Consider the following 20,114-nt stretch of genomic DNA (forward strand, 5'->3'; position numbering starts at 1 on the left):
TCAGAAGTAATTTTTATGTTCTTTATTGTACTTTGTTACACTCAGCATGATTTACATTTATAATAAGCAGAAGAATTATTAATAGATGTTAAGTTTACTGGAGCAACAAAGGAAGAAGGAGACTCAGGAACAGGAGGAAGAAATGGATGTGTAGCTAATTGCCTCCATGAACAACTGCCTCTTCTGCCACGAGACCAGAAGAACTGGATGGTACCTGGCTACCATTGCTAAACATTTTGATCAAAGATTCCATAGAAGAATCCTGATCAAAAGGGAGAAAAAACAGAACAAAATTTCAGATTCTCATGGAATCCAGACTTCCTGGAACCATGGAGGCTGGATGAACCCCTGAAAGTATTGAGCTAAGATAATCTTTAAATCGTAAAGCTTAAATCAAAAATACTCCCTGAAGGATTCTTAAAACCAAACAGTAGTTTAGCTTAGCTAGTAAAGAATGTCTGCCTTGAGCATTGTGTGGATCAAATTGACAGCAGCAACTAGAAAGATCAGATAAGAAACTTATGGGTCAATGAGTTTATGATAATGGTAGAGGAACAATTTGGAAAATGAAGGTAAGAATGTTTGCACAATTTGAATAATGTAATCAATGTCACTGAATTGTACATGTAGAAATTGTTAAATTGGTGTATGATCTGCTGTGTATATTCTCCACAACAAAAAAGTACATTATATATATAAAAAGAAAATGACATTTGTTATAAAGTAAGTATTTTTAAAAAACAGTTACTAAGAGTACGGATTCATAAGGAGCAGTTTTCAGACTGATGCAAAGGAATGCTTTATGTAAGCAGTGCATAAAGCATTGCATAAAAGGAAGAGCTACATCAGGGATGTTTCAGGCTCTATCCCATGAGGAGGTGTGAGACTGTGCCTCTTTTTCAGGTATTACCCAATGGGCCACCCAGTGTCTGTCCACCTCTACTTCCTTGCTGACCGCTTCCAGGGCTTTGTCATCAAGCATCATGCTACCAATCTGGCCGTGAGCAAACTCGAAACCCTGGAGACGTGGGTGATGCCCAAGAAAGTCTTCAAGATCGCCAGCCCACCCAGCGACTTTGGGAGGCTTCAGTTTTCCGAGGTAAGAGGCCAGGCATGATCACATGCCCACTCCTTTTGAAGTCCCCTTGCTGGGTCCTGCTCCACAATCTGCCTCTTGTAGTTGGAGGTGAAGGAGAGAAGGATTTGGAGAGCCCCAGAGACGGATCTCGAAGATGTGCCCACCTTGTGCCTAGAGAAAGTTCCCTAGCCCTGACCACTGGGACCAGAGTCTTAAACAGGGTAAGAGGAGAGGGACAGTGGAGTGGTCGACATCATGGACCAAGCCAACCGGTTTATTTTTTGGTGTATTTCTTATTTTTATCTTGGTATATAATTTATTATAGAATTTCTGTTCTGTTAATTTTTCATTCTAGCCATTCAGTCTTCCAAAACCTACATTAGTAATAGACCGGTAACAAACCAGTTTCCTAATGAAGTCATCATTAGCTCCATTTTACAGATTGGAGGACAGAAGCCGTAGAGATCCAGTGATTTGCTAGATCACAGCTAGGAAATGGAAGAGCTCAAAATTGATCCCAAGTCTCTTTGGCCACAGATCCTATGCTTAACTGTGTCTTCATCTCCCCAGTTCCTAGCACAGGGCTTAGCTTAAAGTACGAACCAGACCAGTCATTGAACAAATGAGTGGGGGGGTGCATGAAGAGACCAATAAGTGGACTCGTGAAACACAGTTCCCCCTCCCCAGTACAGCATCCGTATTTGTAGTACTTTTCTGGCTGGGGAGATGGAGTTATTCAGCACCAGCCTTGTAACATCAGTGCTGCCTCCAGACCTAGAAGGCCCTACATGATCTGACCTCCATCTACTTCTCCAGCCCCCTCCAGTCCCACTCTCCTCTCTGCTCACACATCTTCTGTCTTTGTCAAACATGGCAAGCTGGTTTCTGCTTCAGACGTGGCACATGCCTATCCTCCTGCCTAGAGTGCCTTTCCGCTGGACGTTCCCAGAGCTAGCTCTCTACTGAACTCACCTGGTGGTACTGGGAAACGAAAGGACTAACGATCTGCTTCCATTAAGATTACAGCCAAGAAAACCCTGTGGAGCAGTTCTACTCTGTAACATGGGTTCCCATGAATTGGAATCAACTTGATGGCAGCTAACAACAAGAAGAAGCTCTTTTCCTGCCGTTCTGATCTCAGTCCCAGTGTGCCCCTTCCTTGACCACCACACGCCACAGTAGCTCCATTCCCCATCCGACGTGTCCTCGTCTTCTTGTGTTCTCCTAGCCTTTGCCATCTAAGATTATCTTGTTCATTTATGTGATCACTCATTGACTATCCACAGAGAGCTGGGACTCCATCTCTCTCATTCACTGCAGCATCCCCAGCACACAGAAGAGCACAGAGCGTTTGTAGATGCCAACTCATTTTTGTTGTTGTTGTTGTTGTGGGGTGGAACCTGTGAAGCTGTGTTGCAGCATATTTCCCAGGGGATTCTGGGGCACAGCCAGGTTTGGGAATCACTATTGTATAGAACCCCCTCACTTTTTTTTTTAATAATTTTTTTTTGTTTGTTGTTGTTATTGAGAATAGACACAACAGAAACATGCACCAGTTCAACCATTTCTACGTGTACAATTCAGTGACGTTGATTACGTTTTTCAAGTTGTGCAACCATTCTCACCTTCCTTTTCTGAGTTGTTCCTCCCCCATTAACATAAACTCACTGCCCCCTAAGGTACCAGTCTGATCTTTCGAGTTGTTGTCAGTTTGATCCCATGTAGATAGTTCTTAGAAAAGCATAATGCTCAAGGCCGACATTTTTTACTAGTTAAGCTAAACTATTGTTTGGTTTTAAGAAGACTTCCAGGGATATTTTTGGTTTAAGTTTTGAAGATGATCTCAGGGCAATAGTTTCAGAGTTCATCCAGCCTCCATGGCTCCAGAATGTCTGGAGTCCATGAGAATTTTAAATTCCAGTCTTCATTTCCCCCCCTTTTGATCAGGATTCTTCTATGGAATCGCTGAGTCATGTTTTGGAATGAATGAGTGAAATCACTTAGGTAGTGATGCTGGAAGGAAGGGAGACATGATTAAGCTTGGTGGGGGTTGCTCACACAGACCTCCAGCACTTGATGTCTGCCTTTCCCGCGTCAGTACATAGCTAAGGAACTGATTCATCCCTGGGTTAAGCATTCCCAGTGAGCTGGGCTTCTGGGTTAGGAAGGAAGAGTGTGATTATAGAAGACAAAGAATCTTGAAGGGCTGGCAGTGCAGAGTCCCACCTGCTTATATTTTCCTTGCCAACCCTTGAACTTCATGCTTCCATGAACAACTGCCTCCTCTGCCATGAGACCAGAAGAACTGGATGGTGCCCCCAGGGCCCTGCCTGACTGGCCTGTGCCCCCACTTAATGAGTTCCCATGTCTAACAGGGCCTGGGTGGGAATTTTCTTGTTAATGTACCATGTTCAATTAAGGCTTCAAATGGATTAGCTGGATGGGAGCCGCCACGAGAACCCACTCCATAAATTACTGGCATCAGGGGACCATTAGACACTGCCCCAGCTGAATTCTCTGTTGGGGGCCCAAGTGGCCAGTTGAAGACGTTAATGTCCCATTAAAGAGATGGATGCCTGGTGACAGGGCTGTCCCTGTTTATGCCTGCTTTGGGGTAACAGGGTGCCTCTGACAGTGACAAATACGGTGGCCATTCTGTGTCTCATGATTTGCAAGGGCTGCTACCATAGATCTGCTCCCCTTGGTGTGAGAACCATGACCACTGGCCAAGAAATGGCAGGTGATGGCCAAGAGCCCTGGGTCTTGTGTTTTTTTTTCCCTAGAGTCTTGATTATTTTTAATGGCAAAGTGTATAAAATTAAACAAGAAGGAAGGGAAAAAGTGTGGGACCCCTTTGTGGGCTGTTGAGAATCCCCTTTGTGCTAGCACCATCCCCAGGGTCTTGCATAGTGTCTGGCTCATGGTTGGTGGCCAGTATTGTTGAACAGCTCAGATAGATTTCTCCCTCCTGTCGGAGTCCAGCTATTGGCTTGGAGAAAAGATACGCATTCCTTCAGCAGACAGTCACTGAGTGCCTACCATGTGCTCAGTTCAGAAGGCACAGCGGTGAACCAGGCAAACCAGGTCTTTGTTGTCATGGAATTGCCATCTAGTGGGAAGCAGCCAGAAAGAGCCCTGGTGGTGTAGTGGTTAAATGCTCGGCTGCTAACCAAAAGATTGGCTGTTTGAACCCACGAGCTGCTCAGTGGGAGAAAGATGTGGCAGTCTGCTTCCCTAAAGATTGCAGCCTTTGGAAACCCTATGGGGGAGTTCTACTCTGTCCTATAGGGTGGCTATAAGTCAGAATTGACTTGACATCAATAGGTTTTTGCTTTTTAGGGGACTGCCAGACAATGAACGAGTAAATGAATGCACAAAAACATTTCTTGTAATGACAAGTATTGTAAAGAAAATAAAATTTGGTTATGTGATTGCTGGGGACTGGGGGGCAGGGAGTGATGGGGACTCTTTTTTTTAAATAATTTATTTTATTTTGTAATTGTTGAGAATGTGCACAGCAGAACATACATCAATTCAGTAATTTCTACCTGTAAAATTCAGTGACATTGATTTCATTCTTCAAGTTGTACAACCATTCTCACCCGCCTTTTCCAAATTGTTCCTCCCTCATTAACATAAACTCACTTCCCTTTTCATAACCAGGAAACTCAGATAAGTTTCTTAGCTGATCTTTCTAGTTACTGTTGTCAATCTGATCCATATAGATAGTTCCTTTAAAAAGCACTATGCTAAAGGCAGACTTCTTTGCTAGATAAGCTAAACTGTTGTTTGGTTTTAAGAAGACTTCAGGGGCTATTTTTGATTTAAGGTTTATGATTTAAAGATTATCTCAGAAAGTCTGGATTCCATGAGAATTTGAAATTCTGTTCTGCATTTTCTCCCTTTTGATCAAGATTCTTGTATGGAATCTTTGATCAAAACATTCAGTAACGGTGGCTGGGCGCCATCCAGTTCTGGTCTCATGGCAGAGGAGGCAGTTGTTCATAGAAGCAATTAGCCACACATTCCATTTCTTTCTCCTGTTCCTGAGTCTCCTTTCTCTGTTGCTCCAGGTGAATGGAGACCAATTGTTGTACCTTGGATGGCTGCTTGCAAACTTTTCAGACCCTAGGCATTATACAACGAACTAGGGGGTAGAACAGAAGCACTAAACATGCTAGTAGGCCAGTTAACCGGGAGTCCCATGAAGCCATGACCCTAAACCTCCAAATCAAGGAACCAAATCCCATGAGGTGTCTGGTTGTACATAAGTAGCTTCAGCAGCTGCTCTGTTTTTGTTGTAAATGTATCATGCAACTTTTGCCAATTCAGCTTTTTACGGGTGTACAACTTATTGACAGCAAATACATTAATCCACTGTGAAACCCTACACTTAATCAATGCAATTTTTCCACCACTGTAAACCGAAACTCAGTGCTCCGTAAGCAGTAACGCCCCCCCCCCCACTTCAGCGGGGACTAAGGAGCCCTGGTGGCACAGTGGTTAAGAGCTCGGCTGCTAACTAAAAGGTCGGTCGTTCGGACCCACCAGCCGCTTCACTGGAGAAAGATGTGGCAGTCTTTTTCCGTAAACATTACAGCCTCGGAAACTCTATGGCCCAGTTCTACTCCATTCTGTAGAGTCACTATGAGTCAGAATCGACTCGATGGCAGTGGGTTTGAGTTTTTGGTTTTTGATAGGGACTACTTTTGATAAAACGATTTGGGAAGACTTTTGTAAGGAGATGATAACCTTAGAGCTGAAACCTGTAAGAGCTAGCCATGAGGAGATCTGGAGGAATAACATTCTGGGCAGCGAGAAGAGCGTGTGCAAAGGCCCTGAGGCTCCAGGAAGAGCTTGGCATGCTCAAGGCCAGTGCTCAAGGCTCAAGCAGCAAGGCAGTGTGGCCAGAGCACAGTGAGCAAGAGGGAAAGTTATAGGAGGGCAGACCTGAGATGGGTAGGGGTCCAGATCAAGAGGTCTTGCAGGCCCCAGAAGGAAACTGGAATTGTATTTTAAGAGTAATGGGAAGCCTTTGGTAGGTTTTCAGCTGGGGAACAGCATGTTAAGCATGAACTTGAGCATGTGTTTGCATTTGGGAAAGTGATCATTTTGCAGTGAGTGGTTGTAGACTCCCACAACAAAGCCCAGTGATAAGTTCTTGAAGGCCACAGAGGATGTGACAGCAGCCAGCCCTCGGTCTCAGCCAGCACTACCTCCCTTGTGCTTCGGGGAATCAGTTGACTCTCTCCTCGCTCTCCTGGGTTTAGAAACAAGATCCAGATCTCCCACAATCGGCTGCTCCACAACTCCTCTGCCAGGGTTATCGTGGTTTTAGAACTCAGCCTTAAGAGAATTGTTCAGCCTGCTTCTTTGGAGGATCCAAGGACGATGTTCTGGAGTGTCCCCACACCCCCTAACTGGTCAAAAATCCCTTAAGTATGGCCCCACAGTGGTTTGTGATCCATCACCCATTGTTTTAGCATCTCTTGGGAAGCCAGTGCATGGAGACCTGGGTGCATAGGGTGGCCAATGTCCTCGGCCCCAAGTCATTCATGACACAGGTATATAGATTGAGCACCTACTATGTGCCCGGGACTGTTTGCTGCACTAGAGATACATTGGTGAGCAAGTTGGACATAGTCCCTGACCTCATGGAGCTGACAGTCTGGAGCTGGGGAGAGAGGCAAGTGAGTGAAAAATTGCAGTACTGTGTGGGAAAAGCTGTGATGGACAAACAAGGAAGAGGAGCACATCAAGGGTGCCTCTAACCAGACTGTGGCCAGGTGGTGGGCACCAGGGGGTTTCTGGGAAGAGGGTGGTGAGGAGGAGCTGGCCAGGAGGAGAGTGAGAGAGGTGGAAGACTGTTCAGCAGAGGGCTGGGCATGGACAAAGTAGCAGAGGCACAGGAGAGCCCTTCACCCCGAGGGGCCGAGGGTAAGAGCCGGTGGCCTGGAGCAGAGAGTGGGTGGAGCAGAGGGAGAGAGACAGGGACAGAGCCAGACCAAAAAAAAGTCTCAGAGGATGGGGTGAAGAAACTGGACTTCAGAATGATGAGGAACTCTTCAGACAGGGATTGGACTGGACCGTGGGACATAAAGTGATACTCATGAGGAGTGTGCGTCTTAGCTCAAGTAGATATAAGAGACTAAATGGGCAGCTTCTGTCCAGAGGTGAGATGGGAAGGCAGAGAGGGTTAGGAGCTGGTTGAATGGACTTGGGAAATCAGGGGTGGAAAGGAGAAATGTGCTGTCACAGTATGGAGAGAGCAATTAGGGTCACATAACAATGTATGTACAAATTGTTGTATGGGAAAAATACAAAAAAAAGAATAATGAGGAGCTGGAAAGGGTCATCAGTAGGGAAATGACAAGCTCAGATGTCTTTAGAAAACTCTCCCAAGCTTTGAGGCCTACCTTGACTCCCGCTCATTCATTCATTGATGCCTTCAACCAATAATATTGTTTGAATTCCCACTGTGTGCCAGGCACTGTGCTAGGCCCCAGGGGTTCTCAGGAGGAGCTAGCCCCTGCTGGCCCCAGAGTGACAGAAAATGCCCAGATTTCATAAACCTGCTTCTCCTTGAGCCAAGCTCCTTCCTGGAGCCTCAGGGCCTTTGCACATGCTCCTCTCGCTGCCCAGAATGCCCCTGCAGAAATGTCAGAACAGTAACTATCTCCACCACCCTCAGGACAACACCTCAGTCCTAATCTTTAGGCACTGGTCTGACTGGAACTTGAAGCAAATGTGTGCACATCCATGTCCACTGCCTGACAGGGAGCAGATGCTCAGTACGTATGTGATGGATGAATTGGTGAGTGAGTGAGTGAGTGAGTGAGTGAGTGAGTGAGTGAGTGAATGAGAGGCAACATATAAGAATGCAGCCTCTGGGATCAGACTTCCTGGGTTCCTAGCTCTGCGCCTTACTGGCTGTGGCACCTGGGGCAAGTTCTCTAACTGCTCGGAGCCTCAGTTTCCTTGTCTGTACAGTGAGGATGATGACAAGGGTCTCCCTTTGTGCGGCTGGGGATACTAAGTCAATCGATGCATCCAAGTGCTTAGCATTATGCTTGGCACACAGTAAGCTCTCGGTAAATATTAGCCGTATCACTCTGTGTCCTGGGTAAAGAATGGACATAGCAACTTGTGGCAAGAACCACAAGAAAGTAAATCAGCTCCTATTTGCACTGCATGTGTGAGATCTTCTCGGGGCATAGATATATATACCCACACCTATGCCCTGGCCCCCATGCACACATTAGAGCTGCTGGCTCTGGAAAGCCCACAGAGACAATGCAAGCCTTATCTGTACTCATTACCTTCCTCCAACATAGCCGCATGCTGTGTCCCCAGAAACACGAAATTAATCCCCTGGGGGAGCCTAAGACCTCTGATTTAATTTGATTTGAACTAGCAACAGAGTTCAGGATCAGGAATCTACATACTTAACTCGTTTTTTATGAAGTCATTCACTCATCCATTCCACAGATGTTAAGCGAGTACCTACTGTGTGCTGGGCGCCAAGAGAGAGTGGTGGACTCAGCTAGCCAGGCCCACATTCACACAGGAGGAGAGGAACACATAAATCTATCATCAGTCGGCTCTCAGCTGGTGTTGACCGGCCCTGGCGCAAAGAAAATCCAGCAGCCGGGTGGGGCAGAGTGAGACTGAGGGGCCATTTCAAATTGGGGGGTCCGGGAAGGACTGTGGGGAGACCTCAGAGGTAAGGGGCCTGCTGTGCAAAAATGTGAGGGAAGAATATACCAGGCAGAACAAATGGGGCAAAAACCCTGAGGTGGAAGCGAGCCTGATAGGTTTGAAGGGCTGAAATAAAGCAAGCATGGCTACCACATCGTGAGCAAGAGATGGTTGTAGAGTGAGGCAGGGGCCAGCTCAGGTAGGGAGATGCTGAGTACGCTCAGAAGCCATGCAGGGTTGAGCAGTCTGGCTGCTGGGTGGAGAGTAAACTGCAGAGGGTTTGCGAGGAAGGAGGGAAGCCAAGAGGAGATTCCCTGGGGGTCAAAGCCACGTGTGCCCAGCTGGCTGGCAGGAAGCCTGCGGCGTGCGTACAGCCACCTCCTCGTGCCTAGGACCCAGCACGGTGTTAGTGGGGAGCTAGAGCTGCGTCTTCCTCGGAAAGCCATTTTAACTGGGTTTCCAGTGATGGGTGATGCTGAGGGGCTCTCCTTGCTTGTAAGAGGTCTGCTCTAAAACCTGCAGCTCATTCGTGTTCAGAACGATGTTCCTTCCCTCTATGGGGGCACATGGTCTGGGAAGCCCAGGGGCCAAAGTGAAAGCCTCTGTCCTTGGGTGGAAGGGTGTACATTTCCTTGTAAGGGCACACAAGTTGTTTATTCACACACATTTCATTCGTGCACATTTTTTTCAAAGCACACACTGTGTAGCAGGCCCAGGAGGACCAGTGGTTTAGTGAAGGGACCAAAAAAAAAAAACAGTTTCCATGGAGTCAATTCCTACTCATGGCAGCCTCGTGTGTGTCAGAGTAGAACTGTGCTCCATTGGATTTTCAATGGTTGTGGTCTTTCAAAAGTAGATTGCCAGGCCTTTTTTCCAAGGTCCTCTGGGTGGATATGAACCACCAACCTTTCAGTTAGTAGCCAAGCACTTAACCATTTATGCCACCCAAGGACTCCCTGTGAAAGGGCCACAGGCCTTGTGATCTGCCAGACTAGGTCCAAATCCCAGTTCTTCTGCTTACTAGCTGTGGGACTTTGGGCAAGTGACTTAACCAGAGCCTCAGTTTCCTCATCTGTAAAGTGGGGAGGATGGATCCTAACCTGAGTTCATTCCCAACAGTTTCAGATCTCGCTCTCCTGTTTTAGGTCGGCACTGACTGGGACGCCAAGGAGCGTCTGTTCCGCAACTTTGGGGGTCTCCTGGGGCCCATGGACGAGCTGGTGGGCATGCAGAAATGGGGGAAGGGGCCCAACGTGACAGTGACCGTCATCTGGGTGGACCCCGTCAACATCATCGCAGCCACCTACGACATCCTGATTGAGTCCACTGCCGAATTCACCCACTACAAGCCCCCTTTGAACTTGCCCCTGAGGCCTGGGGTCTGGACGGTGAAAATTCTCCACCACTGGGTGCCCGTTGCAGAGACCAAATTCCTCGTTGCACCTCTGACTTTCTCTAACAGGCAGCCCATCAAACCAGGTGAGTATTCCCAGTGTCTCTGCAGGGGGGTGCGGGGGGATGTCCATCCCAGGACACATTGCAGTTCTGTGACCACTGCAGCAGTGCTTCTCAGATGCAGGCTTGCTGGCTGCCCAGGAGAACATGCTGCCTGCTCTCAGCATTTTTTCCCTACTGTTTGACATAAAGAACCGTTCAATTTTCTACCCATACACAGAGGTGATTTCGCCTGTCTGTTTATTAGGTACCTGGCAGAACTCTCCCATTGGACTTCTAGAAGTCCTTGATTATATTTCAGACAAGAAAGCAAATTTTGTTCCCTGTTTAAAAAAAATCATTAAAATTAGGAAATTCTGTTCATCAAAAACACGATACACTAGTTGAAAAGACAAACCACATACCAGTGAAAGATATTGGCTACACATAAAACAAAGTACTCATATTCAGAATATCATAAAGAAATCTCATAAATCAGAAGCTGGCAGACTATGGGCCACAAGCCAGATCCCGCCCTCTGTCTGATTTTGTAAATAAAGTTTTATTGGAACACAATCACATCCATTTGTTTACATATTTTGTAGGACTCCTTTTTGTTTTGAGTAGTTGTGACAGAGAACATACAGCCTACAGAGCCAAAAATATTTACCATCTGGCCCTTTTATAGGAAATGTTTACAGACCCTTACTATAAGCCAATAAGGACAAACAGAAAAAGAAGAGAGAGCACACATCAGCCTTATTAGTAATGAGAGAAATGCAAATTTTTTTTCAAAAACTTTCATTTGACCCAACCCCCTCCCCCCCAACTTGTGAAATATTAAGACAATGTCACAGGTTAGTGAGGCTGGTGAATAATGGGCACTCACTCACTGCTGGTGGGTCAATTGATCCAACTGGTTTGGAAAACAGTTTAGCGTTTTCTAGTAAAGCTGAACATTCACATACCCTACTACATCTGAGTATATACCCTGGGGACTGCATAGCAGAATCATTCATCATAGCACAAAATTGGATCCAATCTAGATGTTCCACATTTGAATGGATAAACCATTTGTGATCTATTTATGCAACGGAGTATTAGGCAGCAGTGAACACGAATACAACCCAGCTACATGTGTTCACTTAAGTAAGTCTCTAAAACATAATCTTGAGGGGAAAGAAATCATATATTATGGTCCATTTATTTAAAGTTCAAAACAGGGAAAGCCAACAGTGTATCATTTCAGAATTCATGTATCAGAAGTTGTAAGGAAATGAAAGGAACAATTAGCAGCAAGTTCAGGATCGTGGTTTCCCTTGAACGTGGAGGGCAGGGAAAAGAAGGCAGGACTCCTGCGGTGCCTGCCTTTTCTTTTCTTTTTTTTCTTAATTAATTTATTTTGTTGTTGTTGAGAATATACATAGCAAAACATACACGAATTCAACCATTTCTACACGTACAATTTAGAGACATTGATTACATTCTTCAAATTGTGCAGCCATTCTCACCTTCCTTTTCTGAATTGTTCCTCCTCCATTAACATAAACTCACTGACCCCGAAGCTTCCTATCCAATCTTTCGAGTTGCTGTTGTTGATTTGATCCCATATAGACAGATCTTAAAAGAGCACAGTGCTCAAGGCAGACATTCTTTACTAGTTAAGCTAAACTATTGTTTGGTTTTAGAAGACTTTGGGGGTATTTTTGGTTTAAGGTTTAAAGATGATCCCAGGGCATTTCGGGGGTTCATCGAGCCTCAGTGGCTCCAAAATCCTGAATTCCACTGCCTTTTATTTTTCAATGTTTTTCATCCACAGAGTTTACTTTTCTTTTTGTATTTCCTCCTCTGCTGTGTCTTTAATCAAAAGGAATGTCTTCCTCTGCACTCAAATCCTACCTCCAGGGTAGCTGTCAATAGTTTGGTGTACATCCTTTTGGGAGTTTCCAGTGCTTTTAAAGTGTAAACATAAACATCCATCATAAATCAAAAAACATTGTTTTTCAAAAACAATAATATATTTTGTGCTGAAACTTGCTTTTTTCCCTTTCCAAGGCACTATATAAAAGCTACCAACTGCGTACTATTCCACTGGGTTCAAGAACCACAATCTGTCTGTTCTCCTAAGAACCACAATCTGTCTGTTCTCCCATTGGTGGACATACAAACTTCCTTTATTGTTCTTGTTGTTACAGATAATGCTGTCCGGAATATTCTTGAACATAAAATTGTATGTGCCCAGTGGGTACATCCATAAGGTAGATTCCTAGAAACTGGATATGCAGGTCCCTAGTATTTAAAGTTGTTCATCTCCATGTAACATATGACAAAACCAAAAGGCAGAAACTCATCGCAGATTCTGTTAGCTAAAAAGAGTCCTGGGCTGGGTGTCGTTTAGCCAGTGATGTAAGGAGAGGGGTGAATGTATGTAGGGGAGCCCTCAGTCCTCAAAAGAGAAGCTTGATGTGAATGGGCAACTTCCCGTTAAATTTGTGTGTTGAGCAAGCAGGAAGATACAGACTTCGTATTTTCTTGACCTGCGAGGCTGCTCTCAGCTGCTCTCTGATAGATGGATGAACGGAGGGATGGATGGACAGACAGTCAGCTGCCATCGAGTTGACCCTGACTCACGGTGACCTTATGTACAACAAAACAAAGCGCTGACTGGTCCTGCATCGACCTCATGATCACTGGCTTGTTAGAGTCCATTGTTGCAATTATTATGCCAATCCATGTCACCGAAGATATCCCAGCATTGTTTCCTCCTAATGATGTGTCCAAATCAAGTGAGTCGGATAATGTTCTATTGTGATCCATAAGGTTTGTCCTGGCTGACTTTTGAAAGTAGATCACCAGGCCTTTCTTCTTCATCTGTCATAATCTGGAAGGTCTACTGAAACCTGTCCACCATGGGTGACCCTGCTGGTATTGGAAATACCGGTAGTGTAGCTTCCAGCATTGTAACAACACCCAAACCACCATGGTATGACACACAGACAGACGGGGTTGGTGCTTCCCTCTGGACTAGGCAAAAGATGGGCCCTCCAAAACTAGCCTGGCCAGAGCCTACCCACTTAAGGTCCTCGGGTCGCCCCACCCCCCACTTTTAGGTTCACATCCCTTAGCATCCCTAAGGATTTCCAAAGCCAGATGTGGAGGTGGTGGTGGTTAGTTACTGTCGAGTCGATTCCAACTCATGGCGACCCCATGCGTGCAGACTAGAAATGCTCCCTAGGGTTTTCAAGGCTGTGACCTTTCAGAAGCAGATCGCCAGGCTGTCTTCCAAGGTGCCTGTGAGTGGGTTTAAAACACCAACCTTTGAGTTAATAGTCAAGCACTTGACCATTTGTGCCAGCCAGGGACTTTTAATGTAGATGTGAAGGAGAAGGGTGGAAATGGCAGATTTCTCTTTGCTTTAGATACCTTAGGTAGATAGATAGATGATGGATGGATGAATGGATAGATGGATGGATGGATGGATGCATGGATGAACAGATGGATGCATGGATGGATGGATGGATGGATGCATGGATGGATGGATGCATGGATGGATGGATGCATGGATGAATGGATGGGAGGGAGGGAGCGAGGCAAGCAGGCAGGCAGGCAGGGAGGGAAGTAGGGAAGGAGGGAGGGAGGGAGGAAGATAGGAGTCGTCCTGAGTCTGCCCTCCCCACCTGTCCCAGTAAACAGCCAGACCATTTCCTGGCCCTGAGTTTTCCAGCTTTTCTTCTAGCGTTTCTGAGGAAGGCAGAGCTCTTCCCACCCAAGCCTGGATGAGCCAGGGGTCACTCCCTCCCACTCAGAGCAACCCCCCTTTGTCAGTAATTGTATTTGTTAACGATGTTCCAGTGACAGGGAACACGAAGGTGGGAGCAATGCAATTTGTAAAATGATTCATCAACAGTAATTTGCTATTGATGCATCCCTGGTAATCTCAAGAAATCTGATGAGGTGGAATTGAGGCAAATTTAATTATAGAGACAAGCATCACACGCTGATGCTGTAATAGCATTTCCCACATTAACCTCATTTTTCATGAGGGTTTTTTTGCTTCCACCACAATATTTGGTTCCCAGTGTTCCAGTGCTTGTTAGCTGCTCTTTTCACTTTGAATTCCCTGCCTTTTGTCAGTCTGCACCTTCTGTATTGCTTCAGCATCTCCCCACTCCCGAGCTTCCCATCCCTGCAAATGGAGGCATGGAGAGGCAGTGGGAGAGATATTAGGACCTGCCCCAAAGAGAGCAGGCTCTGATCTCCTGCAGGTGATGCTGGAGCTGTCTAGCCTGTCTGCCGGTCTGGGGAGAGCTGGGCTTGGGCCTGACTGATACATAGTGGTTCCTGATGACCTTGAAAGAGAGAAGTTTTGCTAAATTATAGCAAGACACAACACATGCTCAGAATGTGGGTCTCCTGTCTCCCACCTATTTCTCCCTCCCCAGACCATAGAGCCCAGTCCCTCAGCTTCCTGGAGCATTGGGAATTGAAGAATTGACTTTCTTAACTGTTTTAGTCAAGGCAGAGTTTGAGTTCAGACAGTATTCTCTTTGCTTTTAGAAGGACAGTCATATAGTCCCTCTTCCTCCCTCTTCCCCATTCAGGCCCACACACATTAGAAGAAAATAATTTGCTAATTATCTAAGGGAGTGGGGTGAATCCATCTCTCCTGCCTGCCACTGATGGTGATAGCTGCTGGCAAGCAAAAAGGAAGCATTTTCTTCTGAGTACTGCATCATCTCGGAAGGAGGTTTCTTCTAATCCTAGCTATTTTGGCTATTTACCAGCTCACCGCAGTCATTGACCAGCCCTTTTTAAAATATATATTTTTGTATTTAGTAATTAAATAAGCAATTAGTGGCAACTTCTTCAAAATAGAAACTTGTAGCTTCTTTCCTTCAGCCCATTCTCCTACAGTTTCTGCTTCCATCTCTTCAGCCCTGGGAATAATAAGTCTGTCGTACTTGTACATCACTTTACCATTTACAAAGCACATGAGCTTCTGTTATTCTATTTGTGTCTCTTGCTAGCTCTGTATATTTAATTGGTGCAAGGATGGGTATCCCCATTTTACAGATGGGGAACCACATCTTCAAATGACTGTCGCCCAGATGCTAAAAAAACATTGCTTTAGCTTCCAGCTGGTGGATGAGCCTGCAGTAGAGTGTCGATGTGATAAACACTGACCTTGGAGTCAGCCAGGCTTGGCCTGAACCCCAGATCCGCCTCTAACTATAGCTGCCTTGGCTTCTTCATTTGTGAAATGGAGATGATAAAACCAGCCCTATAGTTTCTATTTTGGTGTGTGTGTGTGATGGACTAATAATAGCAACCATCAGAATCTCGGCTAAACTTTTCTGAGCGCTTAGTATATGCTAGGAACCTTTTTAAGCACTTTATATGAATAAACATATTTAGTCCTCATAAACAAAGCTATGAAGACGGTACTCTGCCCATTTTATTGACAAGGAAACCGAGGCACAGGGAGTTTCAGTTTAAGTCAGAAGTCATATCCCTGGTACGTGGGGCATGGAGACTACAGCCCAGACAGCCTGATTGCAGCACCTCTGCTCCTGCATGAAGTGCTTGGCAGAGTAGCTAGTACAAAGTAGTTGCTGAACAAGGGAGGGCTGTTATGAGGGCAGGTCTTATCTCCCACCCCACCCCACTCTGGTCCAAGCTCCATGCTTTCCAGGATCCCTTTGCTGCTGTCAGCTCAGGTACCACGCCTCAGGCACATAGCCAGGAAGCAGGAGTCCATGGCTTACCGAGTTCCCGGTGAGCACTCAGCAGCGTAGAGCAGGCTCCTCACCAGGCTTTGAGGTCAACAGACCTAGGTTCAAATCCTGGCACCCACTGCCATTGTGATTCTCCTCTGCCTGGAGTTCTCACCCCCAGGATCTTTACACGGCCTCTTCATGTTAATCAGCACTTGGCTAGGATGTCACCTCCTCGGAGAGGTCTTCTCTTCCCACCCCCTGTAAGATAAACACCCCCATCACTCCCTAACCCGGGCGCCTGCAAACTTTTTCTGTAAAGGGCCAGAGTAAGTATTTTCTGCTTTGCGGGCCACATATGATCTCTGTCGCGACTACACGCTTCTGCTGTGGTATCACAAAAGCAAGCCTACACAATATGTAAATGAATGGGCATACCTGTGTTCCCGTAAAACGCTGTTTACAAAAACAGGCAATGGGCCAGACTGGGCTCAAAGGCCATAGTTTGTCCAACCCCTGCTGTGACCCAAAACTAAAACCAAACCAGTTGTCACTGAGTAAATTCTGACTCACAGTGACGCTTTAGGACAGAGTGGAACTGCCCCATAGTTTTTCCAAGGCTGTAATCTTTATGGAAGCAGACTGCCACATCTTTGTCCCACGGAATGGTTGGTGGGCTCAAACCGCCAGCGTTTTGGTTAGCAGCCGAGTGCTTTAACCACTGCACCACTCGGGCTCCTTTTGTTGTGACCCAATGCCCTGTTTATTCCCTTCATGTCACATATCACTGCCTGCAAATACCTTCTTTATTTACTTATTTATTTCTGAATTGTCTGTCTCTCTCCACTAGACTGTCATCTATCTGGTTCACTGCACCACAGAGAATGGAGCCTGGCACTTAATACCAAAAAAAAAACCTGTTGCCATCCAGTGGGTTCCGACTCATAGTGGCCCTATAGGACAGAGTAGACCTGCCCCATAGGGTTTCCAAGGCTGTAATCTTTATGGGAGCAGATCACCAGGTCTTTTCTCCTGAGGAGTGGCTGGTGGATATGAACCACCACCCTTTTGGTTAGCAGCCAAGCACTTAACCACTGCACCACCAGGGCTCCTTCCTGGCACTTAATAGACCTCTAATAAATAGTTAGGAGCCTTGGGGGGAGGGGCAAGCGGTTTGGAATTGGCTACTAACCTAAAAGTTGGTAGTTTAGAGCCACTCAGTGGCTCTGAGGAAGAAAGACCTGGCAAACTGCTTCCCTAAAGATTGCAACCTTAAACTCTATGGAGCAGTTCTACTCGTAACATATGGGGTTGCCATAGGTAGGGGCCTGACTCTGGCAGCTAACAACAACAACAATAGATAATTGTCAAATATATAAATGAATAAATACCCTGCAGATAGTAGATATGTAGTAAATATGTGTTGAATGAATGCCCTGCACAAAGTAAGTGCTTAAAAATATTTATCGATGAATGTTTTAAGTATTGATTGTGCTCCATGGTATTTGTTGAACAAATAAATGAATGAGCCCTGCCCTGCACACAGCAGGCTCATAAGCTTGTTGAAGGAATGTTCTCCAAGGCTCAGTTTCTTCACCTGTAAAATGGGTCTGCTAAAAGAGCTCCCTCGTGAGATGAATTAGATGGTGTGCAGTGCCCCGTGTGGCGCCAGGCACACAGTAGGTGCACAGATCACGGCTCTGCTCATCATGTCCTCATCCCTTTGGTTTTCAGAGGAGGCACTGAAGCTGCACAACGGGCCCCTCCACGGCGCCTACATGGAGCAGAACTTCCAGAGCCTGAACCCCGTGCTAAGCCTGCCCATCAACCCCGCGCAGGTGGAGCAGGCGCGGCGGCACGCAGCCTCCACGGGCGCGGTGCTGGAAGGCTGGCTGGACTCGCTGGTGGGCAGCATGTGGACCGCCATGGACATCTGCACCACGGGCTCCACCGCCTGCCCCATCATGCAGGCCTGCAGCCAGACGGCCTGGAGCTCCTTCAGCCCTGACCCCAAGTCGGAGCTGGGGGCCGTCAAACCCGATGGCCGCCTCAGGTAGCACTGGGCACAGTGGGCCATGGCGGGGTCCCAAAGGGAAAGCAGCCAGAGGGCCGGCAGGGCCTGCACCCTGGGCCCCCTCCCCAGGGGGTGCCTTTTGTACGAGGGACACTCCTGGCCATAGAATGACGGAGATGGCAGGTTTGGAGGCCAAAGCAGGGTCTGCCAACAACCTGCGTTTAGCAGGCTGGCTTCTGGGAGTGAGTTTGCCCCATGGTGGTCTCAGCTCTTCAGTCAGTCCACACGTCCTACAGGTTCCTTTCTTCCCCCTCCAGTGACCCAGCTCCCAGACAAGCGATTTTCAAACCTTTATTTTGAGCAGCTGAACTCTGTGTACTAAGCGCAGTCTTGGGTGGAAGTTCAAGGTGCAGATGAACCCCAGGCTGCTCTGGTTGAAGCAACAAGTGTGAGGTTCTTCTCCAAGCTCAGCCCACTGGGCAGTCCCTTTGCTGAGGGCATCTCGTAAGGTACCTCGTCAGAACCCAAGGGCACTGCAAAACCCAGTATGAAATGCACTGCCCAGACCATGGGTTTGACCTCCAGCCCCGCGCTTTGGCTCATCTTCCTGCTCCTCTTGGCCAGGAAATCCTTGTGCCAGCCACTGAAAGTCACAGTCGTGCCCTCCCCCAGTGAGGCAGCAGGCTGGGGTGGCGGGTTCTGATCCTCCCCCCAGCCCTCTTCGGGTTGAGCCACCCACCTTTGTAACTAGATGGGCAGGACAGCCCTTTGAAGTGGCATGGCCAAGGTCAACCAAAAGCGTGGCTGCCATCCATCCAGTGTTCCAGGCCACATAGCTGGGGCCACCTCCCTCAGCACTGCCCCACTGGGTAGCAGAGAGGTGATGGTACACATGGGCATGAACATCAAGTCCCCTACCCATTCAGGGGCCAGGAGGCCTAGACCATGACCGCTTTGTTCCTTGAAAATGGGGACCTTGTGAACACACGGCCTTGAAGCTCACAAGAGAATGTTTGAAGCAAACCTCCTGAGCTGGACAACACAGCAATACCAGTCACCTGCCCCAGCCCTTCTGTCTGAAGTCAGACCTTCAAACGTTTGCGAGTCGCACGCACGGTGCTGCTGGGAGTGACCAAAACGCATGGACCAGACTCTTCATATCCAGGAAAAGCATTTCAGATTTGGTTTTCAGTGTCATGCCCTTCCTTATCCGAGGTGCGAACAGGCCCATCTGGCAGACAGAATAAAAGTGGGAAGGTTGAGTGTCTGGTCGCTTAAAAACTAAAAACTAGTATTATTCAAATTGCTTGAGTTACCAGAAATCCAAAGGGTGTCCTTGCCACGTGCTCCTGAGGGCCACCCCACTAAGACTAGAGAGCCCTCCCTGTCTCTGAAGTTTTCCCTTCCTCCTCTAATCCCATCCTCCCCCAAAGGACAGAATCCCCTTGGAAAAGCCACGCCCCAGGTTGCAAAATGCCCTTACCACGAAGAGCCAGTCTCGTATTTTTCTCCAGTGTTGGTTTGAAGGTACTGCTGTTTGCTTTGGACGTGAGGGACACCTGTCAGCTGTGTTGTCCCCCACCCCCACCTCTACCCCCAGCAAGGCAGGATGTCCTGTGGGCAAGAAAGGATACAGAGAAGGGACACTTTAGATATTTATTATTTATATGTTTTAGTCCATGACTAATTAGTAGGTGCTGTTTTTGCAGCTTGTCAATTACGTTATCTTACTAACGAAAGCTGCCTTTATTCACAAAAGGCCCCCATTCCCCATCCTTTTGCCTTCCTCTTCCGCTCTCCCCTACTCCCTAGTGTCTTTCTCTCTCTCTCTCTCTCTCTCTCAGTTTCTGTCTCTCTGAGTCTGCCCTACATTCTGCTTGCCCTCAAAGTCAAGCAGAGGAGTTGGACACCATGAGGGAAAGCCTTGCCAGCATCATCCACTGTCCAAGTGGGTCTGCCTTTGGAAACATCTGAGCCTTGCTTTTCCTTAGCCGAATGTTAGCCTCATCTGTCCCTCCAATTCTGGAGGAGTTGAGTTTCCTAAGCCACCCCCTCCCCCCACCCCAGGAAGAGGGATGAGGCATAACACGTGAAGACTTGTGGATGGAGAATGTGCTGCCTGCAGAGGGCTGGGGCCATCCCTGCTACCTCCCCTGCTGACTTCCCATAGCCAGTC

The 20,114-nt window shown here is 47.1% G+C and overlaps 1 protein-coding gene across 1 annotated transcript in view; it reads left to right on the forward strand.

Moving 5' to 3' along the window:
* The window catches only part of XYLT1 (xylosyltransferase 1), a gene marked incomplete at its 5' end in the record, with an annotated part of 369,697 nt that extends 350,133 nt beyond the window's left edge, over positions 1 to 19,564 (forward strand). The window contains 3 exons of the mRNA XM_023728323.1: positions 904 to 1,099; positions 9,922 to 10,255; positions 17,659 to 19,564. Coding sequence (XP_023584091.1) covers positions 904 to 1,099; positions 9,922 to 10,255; positions 17,659 to 17,981 — 853 coding nt within the window. The remainder of the gene's footprint in view (positions 1 to 903; positions 1,100 to 9,921; positions 10,256 to 17,658) is intronic.
* Between the last annotated feature and the right edge of the window lie 550 nt (positions 19,565 to 20,114).

Source organism: Trichechus manatus, unplaced genomic scaffold (genome assembly GCF_000243295.1).
Source record: "Trichechus manatus latirostris isolate Lorelei unplaced genomic scaffold, TriManLat1.0 scaffold00024, whole genome shotgun sequence".
Lineage (NCBI taxonomy): Eukaryota > Metazoa > Chordata > Mammalia > Sirenia > Trichechidae > Trichechus > Trichechus manatus.